This window comes from Candidozyma duobushaemuli (assembly GCF_002926085.2).
Source record: "Candidozyma duobushaemuli strain B09383 chromosome Unknown A_B09383, whole genome shotgun sequence".
In the NCBI taxonomy this organism is placed as follows: domain Eukaryota; kingdom Fungi; phylum Ascomycota; class Pichiomycetes; order Serinales; family Metschnikowiaceae; genus Candidozyma; species Candidozyma duobushaemuli.
Genome location: NW_020289901.1, coordinates 1,527,673 through 1,543,796, shown reverse-complemented (window position 1 = coordinate 1,543,796; position 16,124 = coordinate 1,527,673). Strand labels below are relative to the sequence as shown.

General features: G+C 45.4%; 7 protein-coding genes across 7 annotated transcripts; 1 reads left to right on the top strand and 6 right to left on the bottom strand. All coding sequences in view use genetic code 12, as the record gives it.

The window, feature by feature from the left end:
• Positions 1–10: 10 nt before the first annotated feature.
• Positions 11–2,389, bottom strand: CXQ87_000697 (uncharacterized protein; the record flags this gene model as incomplete). The annotated part of the gene is made up of 1 exon (XM_025479266.1): positions 11–2,389. The coding sequence occupies one exon, from the start codon at positions 2,387–2,389 to the stop codon at positions 11–13; it is 2,379 nt and encodes a 792-aa protein (XP_025338739.1).
• A 137-nt stretch (positions 2,390–2,526) lies between these two features.
• FUN31 (serine/threonine protein kinase) lies at positions 2,527–5,982 on the bottom strand (the record flags this gene model as incomplete). Its single annotated transcript, XM_025479265.1, has 1 exon — positions 2,527–5,982. The coding sequence occupies one exon, from the start codon at positions 5,980–5,982 to the stop codon at positions 2,527–2,529; it is 3,456 nt and encodes a 1,151-aa protein (XP_025338738.1).
• A 537-nt stretch (positions 5,983–6,519) lies between these two features.
• On the bottom strand, positions 6,520–8,574 carry CXQ87_000695 (uncharacterized protein; the record flags this gene model as incomplete). Its single annotated transcript, XM_025479264.1, has 1 exon — positions 6,520–8,574. The coding sequence occupies one exon, from the start codon at positions 8,572–8,574 to the stop codon at positions 6,520–6,522; it is 2,055 nt and encodes a 684-aa protein (XP_025338737.1).
• Positions 8,575–9,257: 683 nt separating this feature from the next.
• Positions 9,258–10,475, top strand: CXQ87_000694 (uncharacterized protein; the record flags this gene model as incomplete). Its single annotated transcript, XM_025479263.1, has 1 exon — positions 9,258–10,475. The coding sequence occupies one exon, from the start codon at positions 9,258–9,260 to the stop codon at positions 10,473–10,475; it is 1,218 nt and encodes a 405-aa protein (XP_025338736.1).
• A 28-nt stretch (positions 10,476–10,503) lies between these two features.
• On the bottom strand, positions 10,504–11,427 carry CXQ87_000693 (N-acetylglucosaminylphosphatidylinositol deacetylase; the record flags this gene model as incomplete). The annotated part of the gene is made up of 1 exon (XM_025479262.1): positions 10,504–11,427. The coding sequence occupies one exon, from the start codon at positions 11,425–11,427 to the stop codon at positions 10,504–10,506; it is 924 nt and encodes a 307-aa protein (XP_025338735.1).
• Positions 11,428–11,659: 232 nt separating this feature from the next.
• Positions 11,660–12,589, bottom strand: CXQ87_000692 (uncharacterized protein; the record flags this gene model as incomplete). Its single annotated transcript, XM_025479261.1, has 1 exon — positions 11,660–12,589. One exon carries the CDS (start codon positions 12,587–12,589, stop codon positions 11,660–11,662), a length of 930 nt encoding a protein of 309 aa, XP_025338734.1.
• Positions 12,590–12,701: 112 nt separating this feature from the next.
• Positions 12,702–15,686, bottom strand: CAT8 (DNA-binding transcription factor; the record flags this gene model as incomplete). The annotated part of the gene is made up of 1 exon (XM_025479260.1): positions 12,702–15,686. The coding sequence occupies one exon, from the start codon at positions 15,684–15,686 to the stop codon at positions 12,702–12,704; it is 2,985 nt and encodes a 994-aa protein (XP_025338733.1).
• Between the last annotated feature and the right edge of the window lie 438 nt (positions 15,687–16,124).

Here is a 16,124-nt window from a genome sequence, read left to right as displayed (position 1 = left end):
TATGCAATGGTTATCTTCTTTTGGGTCTGACGTAGGTTTTGACTGTACGGTTTGAAGTGCTTGCTAGCAATTTTTCAAAATCGGAATCTGAATCAGATTCTTGGTTTGGATCAGAATCGACGTCGGTGTCTCCACTTTTCGAAGGCTCGATAGAAGGCGCCTTCATCGAATTGCCAGCTTTGAGCAACGATCCATCAGCCCTGCTGGCTGGTTTCGTGATCGGCATGAAGATTTCGGGAGAGTTATCTGATTTAGAGGGCAACAGCACAGTTCTGAGTGCTTTTTTATACTCTTGGGGTGGACGTCCTGGAGAACCTTGAAGTGTAGCTTGTGTGAAAGGGTTCTTGAAATCCGTCATTTTAGCTTTCCTCGCTGGCAATGTGGTTTCTGGTTGAATAGGTGATGACTCTATCACAGACGAAGTGCTGTTATTGGTTTGAGCGGTGGCATGTTGCAGGAATAGAACTGGGGATTTTTCAGATGAAGTATGGATGGGAGAGCTCACAATTTTCACATCCGGTAATGATGGCGCTGCTAGTAGTGAGAGTTTCTGCTGCACCAACGACACTCTCTTTGTAGAGTCTGGAACAACAAAATCCTTCCGTTTTGCTTCCGAATTTTGAGGAGTTTCGAGAATGATATTGGAGATTCTCTTCGTAGAAGGTGTAGCCTGAATAAGTTTGATTGGCTCGTCAGGTATTTCATTCGACTCATTCTTTGAAAGCATGCCCATTGAAACAGAGTGGTTTTTGACCTTCCGGGCATCTCCAAATATAAAGGAGGTAGCTTTTTCGGCCACGTCTTGATCGTCAGGTTTATTGAGAGACATGTCAACCTGCCTGCGCTTCAAATTCTTAGAGCCCAAATTAGATTTTGACCGCTTAAGCGAGAATGCGGGCTCATCCTTCTCACTCGCTGAAGTTTTGGACCTCCGGAGGAAGGGCTTTTGCTTTTCTGTCAATAGCTTCTTGTTGAATCTTGAGGCCTTTTTAGTCTCTTTGGGTGCTACCTCGTCTGTGCTTGGCGGACTACCGGCCTCTGATCCACTGACAGATTTTGAAGTAGATGTCTTGAGCTTGGACAGCTTGAATGTGGGCCTCAGCTCTCTTACCTTCTCTATGACGAACTTGACGATTTTAGGGAGCTTGGTGTTAAAAAAGGGCACGAAAACATAAGCTAAAAAGCCATAAATGCTCTCGTCTTTTTTATTCTTCAATTTTCCAGTAAGGACATCCCAAATACTCATTTGGTCAACAAGCGCAACAAGAGACGCGTAAAGTCCGAAGTGAGTGATGTGATTCTTTTTCTGATCCGGATCTTCTGTCTTTTCATGTATTCCAACCCCTAAAAGAGTCGGGGTAATCTTCTTGGTCTTTGATTTTCGTCTGACAAGCGATTTTTTGGTTACCTTTCTGTTCATCTTCTCTTGCAATTTCGCGTTCGAAGCTAGGAATGACGCTTCGTCAACCTCCCAGGTTAGTAGAAGCTGCATCACGAGCAAGATCTGTAGCTGCGCTTCCCTTCTCTTCAAATCAAAAATAACTCTGTTTCTAGCTTCGTCTGACATGCTAAAGGTGAAGTGTTTCTGAAGAAGTAACTTTTGGTTTTCTGCTTCATACTTGTTGATCTCCATGGTCTCAGAATCTTTCCCAATCAATACATCGAGTCCGTACCGTAGTCTATGCCTCTCGTTCAAACTTTCAGGGCTAAGATAAACTGCAGCTAGACTTTGCTCCATGAGCTCTTTCTTTCCATCACACATCACACGAAGCCGTGTTAGCGTGGATTTGGGAAAATAGGTTAAAGGAGTAGACAACGAATATAGGATGCTGAAGTATCTTGATTTGAGGAAGTTGATAGGGTCTGTCTCGCTTTGAGGTGATAATTGAGTAATGACAGCATTACGGTCGCTCATAGGTGAAAGGTATGCTGGGGGAGGTCTCATGGAAAAGTTGGATAGGGTTTGGCCCGTGTTGACATTATCATTCGGAAGGATCTTCCAGTCTTCTAGAAACTCGTCCTGATTGCGACATGCTGGTGGAATTGCTGAGGTAGACGTGAGTCTCTGGCTCGTTTCAGGTCGTGAAAAGACGAAGAGCTCGTATGCGTGGGCGAAGGGGAGACATTTCTGTAGTAGCCCCGTGCGTGGAGTTTTGAATTGATCTATAGTTTGTACGATATATGCATTATTTGATTCACTGAGTTTACTCAATTGCTTGCTGAAGATGGTTCTGCGATGTAGAATATCGTCTTGAAGTAATGTGTGGATGCTTGGGGTTCCTGTTGATCGTAGGATTGTGATGGTAAGCTGAGGTTCACCCGTCAGCAGCTTTAATATGATGTCATTAGTAGCTTTGATGGGTTCTGAAGTAAAATCACCATCATCCATCAGCAACAAGGTATGTTCGATTCTTTATCCAAACAGTTTTGTAGAGCTCGCTACCTAGTAACGCGTAGAACTGCAGACAAAATCAAGACATACTGTTGCGCGCGTGAATGGCTTCGGCTCATGGCTGCGAAATGCGATCAAATGTCTAACCACTCATCTTCAATGATGTCTGTGATAGTAGGTCTCTTGTTGATGTCTCTGACCAAGATCTTCTCTATGAGCGCAAGAGACTTCTCGCTCACAACATAGGGCACTCTCAAGTCACCCTCCATAATCTCGTCCACGTTATAAAACGGATTCTCCTTGTATATCATAGTGTAAAGCAATATGCCTAAAGCCCAGATATCTTGAGGCTTGCCTTCATACTTTTCTCCTCTCAACACCTCGGGAGAGGCATAGTCAATCGTCCCGACAAAAACATCGAATGGGCCCAGCTTTACATACCCAGCGCTTCCAAAATCGATCAACTTGATGATGCCCCGTTCGTCCACAATGACGTTTTCATCCTTGATATCTCTGTGAACGATGCCGTTTTTGTGCAAATGATAAATTGCGTTCACAATTTGCGTGAAGATGTATTGGCACTCTATCTCGCTCATATCTTTCTTGACCTCGATGTAATCGAACAAATCGATAGCTGGAGGATCACCAAAAATAGGAGTTTCCAAATAGTAGTAGTTTGGATCCTCAAAGTAGTCGATAATTCTCATGATGTTAGGATGAGGCTCGTGGTTAAGTGTAGCCATCACTTGAATCTCCGAAGGAATTGTCCCTAGTTGTCGATCTCTGACCCAAGTGTCGACCAAAATTCTTTGTTTGTCAATGCACTTTATGATTATCCTGTAAGCAGGGTCTTCCTTGTGTTCTGCGAGAACGACTTTGCCGTAAGCACCCTCACCCAATTTCTTGAGAACCTTGAATTCCTCAAACTTCTTAGTACGCCGCTTTGCACCCACAGAAGCAGGCCACTCTTTTGACCTCTTCATTTTTTGCTTCAAATCCTCATTCTCAAGGTTTAGAAGCTCTTCCTCTGTGAATCGAGTATAGCGGGTCTCACTCGAGTAATTAGTGTGAGTAGTTGGCTCTGACTCTGTATCCCCACTTTCGGCGGATTCCACGCTGGTCCTAGAGTCTTGACTGGCGCGAGTTGAGGATGATCGGGGAGCAAACTGGCCTGGAACCTTCAAGGTATTTGAATCAACATCATTGCCCATGTATGTCACCGGAATTGAGAAAGTGTTTGCTTTCTTTGGTCTCCTGGTGCTGTTTGCACGGCTAATATGAGGACTCGTATGACCTAATTCCATAAGGTCATCCTCATTTTCAGGGAAAAGGCGGAGTTGCGAAGGCAAGTCATTGCCCAGAACATCAGAATTGCTTCTTTGTCTGGGGCTGCTCGTCAAAGACCTTGACGATGCGCTTCTTGTTAGTTTGTCAAGCTCACTTGCGATATTCTTTGAGTGCCTTGAGTAAGTCACCCAGAGAACAAAGACGTCTGACAGAATGACGCGAAGCTGGACATCAATGGAAAGAGGTTTGCCGTCTCTGTGAATACCAGATATTCCTTTGGACTTGAAAAATAACTCTTCCATTGAAATCTCCTGAGAATCGCGGTGCTTGAGGACCGCATCATACTTTCGGAAAAAATGCTCCGGCAAAACCAATCCCGGCATTATTGATATATCATTCTGATCCTTCAAACCAGTCTCTAGAATTTTGGTGAAACCTGGGATGATCTCATCGATGCTATGATGAAGGATTTCCTCCGATGACTTTCCGAAAAGATTGTTCGCAATAGCATTATTGCTTGAAAGAATATCGTAATCTGAAAAGTTCACCACAAACATACCTGCGATGTAGGGCATTGAGTGGAACTTGAGCTTGATCTCATACTTGTCGTCATTGAGTTCGAGCGGGTATGAAGTAACTGCACAAGGAATGTTATCGTCACGGGCTTGGAGGGTGAAATAGCGAATCTTGTTAATTGTCTCACTATCACGGAAGTCGCATGCAGTGGATTCTTTCGAATGACTTGAAGCCAGCGAGGTTAACTCGTGGTCCAATGAGTTTGAAACTTGCTCAAGGGTCTTCAGGGAGTCTTTCCATTCAGACGTTAATAACTTTCCAGCGATCTCTTGAACAGAGGCCACTGAATACTTGTGATGAGGGTACTTTTCAACATCACACTGCACTACTATATCGAACGCGTCACAGGGGATCTGCTCGAACATGCAAATAATCAAGTTTCCTCTTTTTTTTGCCCACATAGAAGTCCATGCAAATGTGTGATCAGCCTGTCTTGAGATGGCGATAATCTCACCAGCGAGGATGATCTGGCTCTTGGCTCCATTCCTGTCCAATGAATCAGAAATTGATTTGGTCAAACGTTCTGTCACAAAATGTCTAAATTGTGGAGCAATAAGATCCATTAACGTGAGGTTCTTAATCATGTTTTTCGAAACACCGAACATCAAACATGCCAAGTCATTAGCAGCTTTCAAGTTCCACGGATTCACGTCCTCGACAGTGAAAACTGACTGCGGGGAGGAATGTTTTCCCAGGGATAATACGTGGAATGGTCTGTTGCCGGTCGAGGGTGTGAGTGGCAGATTAAGTGAATTGAGGAGGGTGAGTGATGCAGTGGAGGTACTAACTGGCGGGTTAGCCGCAGCCGATTGTGGGGTTGCCGAGTCAAGAAGGGATGAGGTCAGCGAGGTGGACTCAACAAATGGAGTGGCCAAAGCCAATAGAAGCTTAGACTTCAAAATATTCTTCTTCGCCCGGTGGTCATGTTCTCCGGAAGATAGCGACAAATCGTGGAGGGTGGATGCAATTTCAGTGTTGTTGTCAAGCTCTGACGAATCATTTTCAAGAATTTGGATTATGTCTTGTAAATCATCGCTGAGCATAGTGTCACCCGGTGAGGAAATGTCTCGAAGAAGTTTGGCCTCCTCTTGTTTCCACGATGATAAGTTGGTCGTAGAAACTTTGAGATCCTTGCGGGCCAGTCCCAGGGACGGGAATCTAGATGCTGGCAAGCTGTCAGCCCTCGCCATCTGAGGTCTAAAAAGCATCGAAAGGGCTGCAGAAGAGGCGTTCGGGCGGATTTTGCATCGATCTGAACTCAAGTTGATGCTTTCACCACTGGCGTTACGGGAAGCATCATGATACATGACCAGACGAGCCGAAACACGACGGTGGCCATTATCACTCGGCTGAAGGTTCCATGAGGGCATACTGTCACCAGGCAAATCATCATCACTGTTGTTCAGGGAGTCATAGTTGATGGAGCGAAACCAGTCAGGTCTCTCATTTAGAATCTCTAGCGATCTTTTCAAAACATTAAGTCGGAGTGCCAATGAGTTGGGCGACAAGTGGGCGTATGAATATGAATGGGAGTTCTCTATGGGAAACTGAAGAACACTGTTGATGTTGGAAAAGTCCGTCAGGTTGGATGTTGTTCTCGATAGCAGCAGCGCATTAAGTCTAGAGGTGTTGATGGCAAACGGCTTATTCGGAGGCACTCTTAAGTTATCGCCATCTTCTTCAAAATGAAACAGCGGCTGTCCTCTGCCAGCTTGAGGCTGCATCATCAGACTTCGCTATTCGATGATTAGTGCGTGGAAAGTAAAAAGGGGTTTTTGTTTTCAGGGCGTCCTATGAGGCGTCTATAAAACCCGAAGGTGTAGTTGTGTCTATAATGTGAGGTGGGAAGATGGTATTAAGCGATAGCCTCCCCTCTACTGTTGAATTTCAAGATCTTGAGCAGGCATCCTCTGCAGGAGAGCGCTATTGATGGGGCCAAGAAGCCCTCCAAACATGGCCACATAGAGTAAATCTGAAGTAATGATGCATTGTGCATGAGACCGTTGGACTCTACATTTAGGCACTGTATTTTAATTTTTTCAGTTGAAGCTCGAGGAGAGTCGATCTTGTTAGATGGAACGGGTCTACGGAGCTGGTGCTCGTATCTGTCTAGTTCTATCCAGGACGCATGCTTCCGTGAGGCCAAGGCCTCAATCCGAGTGTATACATTTAAGGCGGAGCAACAACCATTTCTTTGAGCCAAGAGAAATTAAGACGAAGAGAAGACGTGTTTCTTTCCATACCGCTCTTAGTCAACGCCGCACCTAAAGACGGAACTCTTGCACGCGCTCATCCAAATCGCTCATCTCTGTGTTCATGATCTGCGAGTTACCAAATCCACCAACATTTGGGGTATCGCCAACGCCGTCCAAAATTGCAGGAGTCTGTCTGCCCATAACTGGTGTATTGGAGTAGCTCAGAAGTGGCGTATCAGAGGCCAGCTTCAGATACGTCGGTGGGCTCAACGCTCTCACATCTTCATACATTGGAGGCACCTCATCATCCCATGCAATCCCTAGGCCTGATCTCTCAGTGACGTTCATCTTGAACTGCATTCGCAAAACTCTTGCGGCACCAGTAGGCACTCCCACGTGAGTTTCTCTTATATTGGTAGTGGAGTTGATCGAAGTGGAAGAGTCTATTGGCATGAGACTATCGCCTTGTGCTTTCTGTCTGGCAATGTGGATGAGCTCCTCCGCCACAACCACCTCAACGACCAAAACATGATTCACAAACACTCCAAGCTCTGGATCGTCGATGTCACAAGAAATGTTGGCACCATTACGAAGCCCTTCTTGATTTTCGTCTTGCTTAGGATCTGATGAAGATGCTTGAACGACGTGGCGCTGTAGGCCAGTGGAGCAATCCATGGCAGAGATTTCTGCCACCAACTCTATACGGCCCTCGCCCAGAAAGTCCGATTTCCAACCGGACTTTATTTCGCCATGCGAGACTACCCGGAGTTCTTCAAGTGAGAGCTCCTCTTGCGGTTGTGTGAAGTCAGAACGAGATCTGTTGGTGGTCAGTGGGCGAAGATCATTAACTGTCGTTCTGTTGGTGTTAGTGAATGGATGACTGGGCAATGGGAATATTCTGTCGGATCGTGCAAATGTATCTGTTTGGTTATTGTCTGATGCTGTGGATGGAGTTTGCTCACGACTAACTTCGCTGGATGGGCGGAACTGGGAGAAGTCCAGATCAAAATTAACAGCTTCGTCAATCGGTCTGTTGGGAACGCCATCATCAATCTCTGGCTGTTCATCAATGTCCTGGTTGCCAGGGGCAGCAGCCTCAGCAAGTGCGGCAGCATCGGCAGCCGTCATTACTCGACTGGATGGAACGTCAAGACGCATGGAAGTTTGCACTGTCAGATGATGGAGTCCGGTGGTCTTGTTTTCCTGGTTCCCGGCTTTGAGTCTGCTGAGTTGTGCACGTTTCTGCAGCTCTTTTGTAAGGTTGAGTTTGGAGGCATGTTTTGGACAAACTGATGCTCTTACTTTGGTACACTCTTCCAATTTCCAAGTGAGCTTTCTCATGCGCCAGCGGCGGTCCTGTTTTGAGCTGACCACATTGTTCAATCGTAGCTCTATAGGGAATGTAGACTTTGGGTAAATGACATTGGGCAAAACTGCGCTAGCGGTGACGTCTGTTGGAGGAAACACTCTAAGTGAGTTGCGGTCATGGCCTCGTATAATGGATCTCAGTACGCAGAGCGGAAGAGATGCCTTCACTTCCTTCAGGCCTGCAACAGCCACAGCTATGATGTCGTACTTTATGTACGACAGGGATTGGCTACCGCCGAGTTTTGTGGAAGCGGCAAGCAGGCCAGGAAGTAAATGTGAAAAAGGATAGGCATGCGATCCCACAGCGAAAGTGGCAGGCTCAATCACGACATCCCACCTGGCTAGCGTATTCCGCTTGATAGCGCACGATTTGCATGAGGACACTGACCCGGACGGGATTTGGAATGGCTTTGTGTAGCGAATTGTCTGGACGAGCAGGAGAGTGACTGAAGAAAGCTCCACGTCTGAATCGGCGCCTATGCTTCCTACCGACGACACGGGAGTCAAGGAATCTGGGGTTCTTCGAGGACTATCATCCCTGGACTTTGGGCGAGGCAAAACGTCAAGGTGTAAAACGCCTGAAACAATCGATCCCGTTGATTCGTGATGCTGGCCATAGAGTATGACCGGAGGAGACTCCAAAGCGATCGAAAGCTTGACCCGGGGTTTCTTGAGATTAGAGGCCAGCGCTTTGGGAGAGAGCTGGGGTCTGGACTTCTCAGAGTTGTGATTAAGCACTCTGGAAAGGAGCGTCATGGTGAAAATTGTGTTTCCACTTGGGACAAAGAAGGTGTTCTAGTGTTTGAAGAAGCCGTTTTGAGGTGAGAAGCTATGAGATGTAGGTCCTGCGATATGGGCTGAGACCTGCCTAGGGTCGGTCGACCGCCGCCCCACCTCCAAACCCCACCCACTGTGGAGAACCCAAGAAAGTTTAAGATAAAACGAAATGCGGTAGACCGAAACAAAAAAAAAATCTTTACAATTTAGACTCGATAATGTGCAATGTACTGAGTAGATACTTCCTTGTGTGGTATGTCTCAGTCAATTATTCGCGAAGCGTGCTTTAGCCACACTTGGGTAGGCGTAAAGTGTAATACCGAAGGGGGTGAAAATTCTTCCATCACGTTAATTGACATACTTAGAGCGAGTTTTAGAAAGGAGGAAGATCTGGAAATGATCTCGAAGATAAATTCAGCGACTTTTTGAGATCTGAATTTTCACTTTCTCCACACCAGCCTATAGTTTCACCCCAATGCCACTTGGCAATGACGCAATGTGTTTAAGCAATTCTTTATTCTTCGATCCTTCGAATAAAATTAAGTTCGACTAAGATGTCTGCTTTTTTCGGTATTGCAACTCATCTGCTTCTGCCTTGTCTATGTTGCAACCGTCCTGCAGTTGCATACATCTACTGAGAACTAGTAACGCTTCCAACTACAATGACGAAACAACACCTTATCCTAGATAATGGCTCATACGATATAAAAGCGGGCTTTGCCACTCAAGAAAAACCACTAGTCATACATAATGCCTTGGCCAAAGCTCGAGATGGTGTTATATACGTGGGAAACGACTATATTTCTCACACCAACCTCTACTCGGGAATCAACTTCAGAAGACCTCATGACCTGGGGCACTTGACGTCATGGGAGGTGGAAAAAACACTCTGGGACTATACATTTGATCAACTATCGCCCAAGAAGGAATTGGATCTACTGAATATCCATCTCACGCTAACAGAATCAGCTTTCCAGCTTCCCCAGTTGTCCATGAACACCGATCTTATAGTGTTTGAGGAATACGGGTTCGGTGACTACTATAGATGTGTGCCGCTGTCACTCGTTCCATGGGAGGGTACAGACAAACCCGCAGACTTTACATTGGTGGTGGACTGCGGTTTTAGTTCAACTTGGGTTGTACCCATACTATATCAGGTTCCTTACTGGAGAGGTATTCGAAAACTTCCCATAGGCGGACGCCACCTCAATGGATTGCTTCGAGAGACGACATCTTTTAGGCATTACGATATCCTGGATGAGCCAATCCTTCTAAATACACTCAAGGAGAAGACGATGTTCGTCGCCGAAAATTTCGAGTCCGCCTTGAGAAAAAAACTTAATTATAAATGTGAGTTCGTTCTCCCGGACTTCAAAACCACTTTCACAGGCTACGTCAAGGCGGAAGACCAAAACTTGCCTACGGATGCTCAAACCTTGAAGTTGTACGATGAACGATTCACTATTCCAGAAGCCTATTTCCACCCGGAGATCATGCTTGATAACAACTCAGTCTCTAATTCACCAATGATACAAAATGCCAATTTCAAGAGTCTCACTGATTTAGTGGTTGACTCCATTGCATCCTGTCCTGAGGCCACAAAACCTTTGCTTCTGGCAAACATTAATATCGTGGGTGGAAGCAGTTACATCCCAAACTTGCCGGAGCGTCTAATATCAGAATTGAAGAAGGAATTACCTGTGAACTGGGAAGTGAGAAGCATACCACAAAATCAAAACTTGAATGAGGTGGCCTGGTATGGTGGTACCTCGCTAGTGAAGGACGATCTCATGAAGGAGATTTCAATTTCGAAACAGGACTATTTCGAGCATGGTGCCAATTGGTGCCAGAAGCAGTTCGGATTCAAAAACTTCTCATGATCTGTTTATCTATAATGCAATGAACAATCTACTTCAACTGAATGAGATGGTTGTATGTCAAGTACCGGCTGAACACGAGCCACCCGTATCTGAACCAGACCATTTGCGAGAAGTGGCCGTAAGCCATAGCGGCGTAAGATACACTGAGCATGTTCAAATCCGAGTAGAATCGTATCGTAGGAGGGCCTTCTTTGGAAACTTGGTTGAAGAAGCTCACATTGACATTGAGCTTGAGGATGTTGCTGAGGAAATGCTTCGAAATCAAATCCACAAAGAGCTCCACATTCGTGAGTAGAGTGAATGAATATTTTTCCCAGACGTTCAAGCTTTTGAGCACGTATAACCTGCTTTTGGTAGACCTTCTCTTGAGGTAGTTTTCAAAGAAGCTGCGAACACCATGGTAAAGCGAAATATGATTAGGATGCTTTGATACGCCTTGTTCGTCAAAAGTTATCAATACTGAGTTGTCTTTGATCAACGTGCTCAAGCTGGCGCCAATGTCAGCCTTCTCCCAGGTTATATCCATGCCATCCTGGTACTTGTCTAAAATGTGGACATCTGATTCGTGAACGCCAAGGATTCTAGCAGAGTTGACAAGTTCCGTGGATCTGATCTTACCCATTGAAGGGTCGACAGCGTCACCTTTGGAGAAACAAACGATGTGTACACGGTTGTTGTGCTTACTCTTCAGTAACTCTAACAAAGAAGGCGCAAAGAACATCACCTCATCGTCTGGGTGGCCAATTATATAGTAGACATTCGTATCCGTTATTTCGAGTGAGCTTGGGGAGACAATCGAGCTGTATGGGTATGACAGTTGTTGGAAACTGTTGGTCTGTATATCCTTATGGGTGAACTTTAGGGTAGCTTGAGGAACTATTGTTGAAAGAAGAGCCCATATTAGAAAGGAGAATCCCACAACTCTGAATATGAATTTGGGAAGGTTGAACATAATATTGTTGGGATGAATTGATGTGTTGTTGGAAATGCCCTGGTTAAGAGGCTTGATTCTATCCGCAGGCCGATTTTTGTGTTTGGGTACCGCGCAGTAGATTTAGGGTCCACTCGGGTACCCCAGTTATAGATCTTATTCTCGGAAATCAAATGATTTAATGTCTCTTCTATATCTATATTCATTATCTGTTAGGATGGCTTTCCGTGGCCAATGGTACACCACCTGGGATTTACTTCTTCCTCATGAAGGTGTAACCAGTGTTCCAGGCGATATTCACCTTTGTCTTCTCTCTGTCCCAACCGAGCTCTTTTTCAAACTCTTCAAGAATCTTGCTTTCAAAATTTTCGAGGCTTCCCTCGCCATTGGCCTCTGCGTAGTTGTGAGCAGCGCCAAAAGTTGTCATGTACTTGACGAATGAAGTAACAGGGATCCCTTCCTTCTTGATACCAAGATCGTCGCTGTCAAACTCTCTCGTTGTAGAGAGTTTACTCTTCTTGATCTTCACATCTTCAAACAAGTCCTTAGGTATAGCACTGTCGACCTCCACCAAAAGATCTCTGAGGACGTTTCTACCAGGCTGCTCCCAGTGTTTGCCAAACCAATTCAGATCTTCATACGTGTACTTGTTGTAAATTTTGTCAGCAGCTTCACAGATTTCAGTCTTGCTTCTGGTCTTGTCACTGGGTCCTTCAAACCCGATAAAAACCGGGTCCACATAGTACCAGTACGCCAAAACGCCCCTAGGCTTGAGGTACTTCGATGCCGAACTGAAGAATGTGGGCAAGTCTCTGAACCAATGGATACATTCGGCTGCCGTTATCAAGTCATACAGGCCAGCCTCCACTTCCAAGTCCTCTACCGCACTGACTGCAAACTCGATTCTGTTCATGTCGGTGATACCCAATTGCTCGAGTCGTTGTGCTTTTAAGTCATTGGCGGTCTTGATCATCGAAGGTGATAAGTCAATTCCGTAGACATAGTGGGAAAGATTGAGTAAAGGGAATGTAGCAACAGCCGTCCCGCATCCTAGATCAAGCGTCTTTTCGACCTCACTACTTCCGATATACTTAGACAAGATATCGTAAAAAGAGGAAGGATAGTGAGGACGGAAGGAGTCGTAATTGATGGAACGAAACCCAGACTTTGCAAAAGTTGACATATTTGGCGATTTGATTAAGTGGTACTTTTATGTGTCCTATATAGTATTTGGGTGAACGCCGCGAAAGCCCCACATTTCGGATTAGCTGTATCACCTCCGAACCAGGCACCGATTACCATCCGAACGAAACAGCCCCACCATCCTCGTCAATTCGATCGCTCATTTGATCGTCGTCTCTGTACTCGTCAGGATTTTCATTAAGGAAGGGTACGAGACCAAGCGATCCGTCGGCTGCAAAATCGGTCGCCATAAGCTGGTTACTGTAGTTCATAGTGAATGGGTCGAAATGAAGAAGTTCCTCGAGACTTTCTTCGTTGGACGATCCATTCGAGTCATTGTTGGAATTACTCATGTCAATTGTAGGACTTTGTGTTGGAATGTCCAAGCTTGGCAGATCCATGCTCTCGCTCTTCACAAAAGTAGAAGCTTGTCTGGGTTTGGTATATGATTGGTCCTCCATTCCGTTGACATATAAAGCGTCTCTCATTACCGCTTGTTTGCTAATAGGCCTGTCCAGCATGACCCGCTTTCTTAGGTTGTTAGAGTTCTTCAACGGTGAGATGCCCAAGATGCTCATGATTGAGAGCTCAAGAAGTCTCGTAGAATTGGGTGTAAGACCGCCAGGTATCTGCATCTCTGTCTCTTGATTAAACTCTGACAATGTCAGAATAAGAAGGCTTTTCAGCGACTGATGAAGAGGACCTCCCTTGATGAAATCAAGTGAGCCCTTAGCAACAAGTAAAGCAAAGCGGGCTTTTTCTCTTGGTAGATTGATCGGGATTGGAATCGAATATGCTGAGTTGGATGCCATTATTTTCATCACTTCCAAAATCTGTATCGAAGATTGCTGTATCATTGTCATACTCGAAATCACACTTGCAACATCCCTTTGCTTCAGGTCAACTCTTTCCTTCATGGACAAACCAACGTTGTGGTGGTAGCCATATTTGGAAATAATTGGCAAATAAATTAAAACCTTGGCATGGTAGTATAAGAATATCATAACGAGCTGGTGTCGACTGTAAATACTCCAATTGGTTCCCTCCATTCCTCCTGCTAGTTTGATATTCGTGTGATCCCGAAGAGAAAAGCCATTAACATCGATCTCAAATTTGAGATCTTGTGGAAGATCTCTTCTCCAGCATTCCAAAATTCTGTCCTTCTCTAATGCACGCTCAGACACATTCACATCTCCAGATCTCGTGAAAATGGAATCCATAATGTTGCCCAAAACCTTGCAATATTGCATCAGACTGAGAGCCAGTTTGGAGACTCTGCCGAAAATAGTCAACTTGGTATTGTTAACAATCAAGACATTCTCATTATCTCTTTCATCTTCACTACTGCCGCTGAATGGCATAGCACACTCGATTTCGTAGTCCTTCAAAAGTCGAGGAATACCCAAGTTCAAAGAGGAATAGGCGTCGAGACAGTAGATGCACCAAAATAAGATACGACGCTCACCTTGCATGAAGTTTTGAAGGTTCACATTGTTGATGTCTTTACCGTTGAGTCCGAGCACAGCAGCAGGACATCTGTGCAACCTTAGCTGCTGAGCCATTGAAATAACACGTCCACGGAGTTCATAACAAGTAGTGACGTCTCCAATTGCTAGACAGTACTGAAGGGCCAATGCAAGAATTTGAAGGGACTGTAAAGAACAGTACTTGGTGATTAAACAATTGGGCTTGATAAACTCGTGGATCAACTTGTCATAACGATTGAGCAATGCTGCTCTATGACGAAGCTCCACCTTGTCGTTTGAATGCATGAGCTCAAATTTCTGTGAGAGGATACCGAACGAGACAACAAGTACCATAAGTGCTCCCACCTTCTCTGTCAGCTCATATGAGTATTCGTAACTTGGCTCGTCTGCATTGTGATCGGCGAGGTTATCAAGCTTCAAGAAGTTTTTGAGAAATACACCCTTGTTTACCAAAGGCATGATATTGCCCCATTCTTTGAAGTATAGTGTGAGTAGATGATCGAGCTCTGCTCTGTTCGGAAGGTGTAACATTTTGAGAAATCTCATGGCTTCGTAGTGGCTCAAATTGGTGACATCTGTTCTGTCCATTATGAGAGACATCAAGTCAGCCTCCTCACTGTAGTCGGGCTGATAGAGACTTTGGGAGTCTAGCGTCTCCTTAAGAGAAGCTAATGCGTTTGCTGTAATTATGGCAGGCTTTGACCCATATCCATAGACCTGGCATATTTTGGCGAGAAGTGTGGGAATAAATAACGTCTCTTCTGTGCTTCTTGGAATTGAAGCGGCTAAAAGATGTGTAAGTAGCTTCTGTTTGCTCTCTTCCTCCAACTGCTGGTCTTGAGGAGTCGGCATCTTTTGCATTTGTTCGATGGCAGTGGCAGCAGCGAAAGCGCCTGGTGCTGGGCTGACCTCCTTGTTAGGAAATGAATTGAACCTCGTCTCGAAAGGTCTGCTTTGGCTCAGGAACAGCGGGTCCTCGAGACTCAAAAGACTATGAGTGTCATCGTCATCCTCACTGAGTACCGACTGAGGAACTGAAACGTTTCCAGACTCACCGTAGACTGACCCTGCTAGCGATACAGGCCTTTCGTGGAGAACATTGCTTCCAGAACAACAGGCGCAACCATCACCATGAGTATGTGTGTGAAGCACAGAATGAGGGTTCAGGAAGTTTGGAATATTCGAGCTCTCATTATGTCGAGAGGAGTCCAGATCAGAATCGGACCTGCTGTTGGAAACATCGCCAATTGAGCTATTGATCCCTCGTTGTTCATCTCGAAGATCAAGGAGCCCCTGGAGCTTTGTGTTTTCTGCCTCAAGCTGGCGGATTCTCTCCTCCAAAGTTTCCGTGTACCCCTTGGGAAACGCTCTTCTGGAGAGCTTGTCGGATACAACACACTTGATGCCTACTGCAGCACATGCTGAACAAGCAGGTCGTTTACCGTCACACTTGGACTTTTTCGCTCGACATCGATCGCAAGCCTGTGCAATCCTTGTAACCGAAGATCCAGGGGCAGTAATTGTTTTCAGTGGATCTAGCTGGACTTTCCCCTTGCTCTTAGACTTTTTTGCATCCGAGCCCTTTGGCGGTTCTAGAGCATCTGGAGGCATTTAACGAGATTGCAAATAAATAGGCTGCTAAAGCTTGAACACAAAATCACTTAATGAACCACACGTCGACGGCCGGTATCAAGGAAAAAACAGCGTAGTTGTTGGATCTTTCGAAACTTGGGGATGGAGTGTGGAGTGCGCACAAGACCCTTCAAATTGACTAGTGTTCTTCGCTGCACATGCGATCAATGAGTCAAGTCTGTGCGTCTGGTTATCGCGCTAATGAGAGCTCCTCGGTTGCAAATCTGCTGTGATGTACTCCCATAGGCGTCAGATGGTGGATTCGAAAATCAGAACACAAATCCTCTTGTGTCAGTGAAATGAAAAACCAGGATCCTTTTTTGATGCCCAAAATTGCTAATTTACGGTTTCCTTGGAAAACCCCATAACTCTTCTTACTGCCGTCGGACAAAGGGACTTTGAATGTGCTAAAAGCCG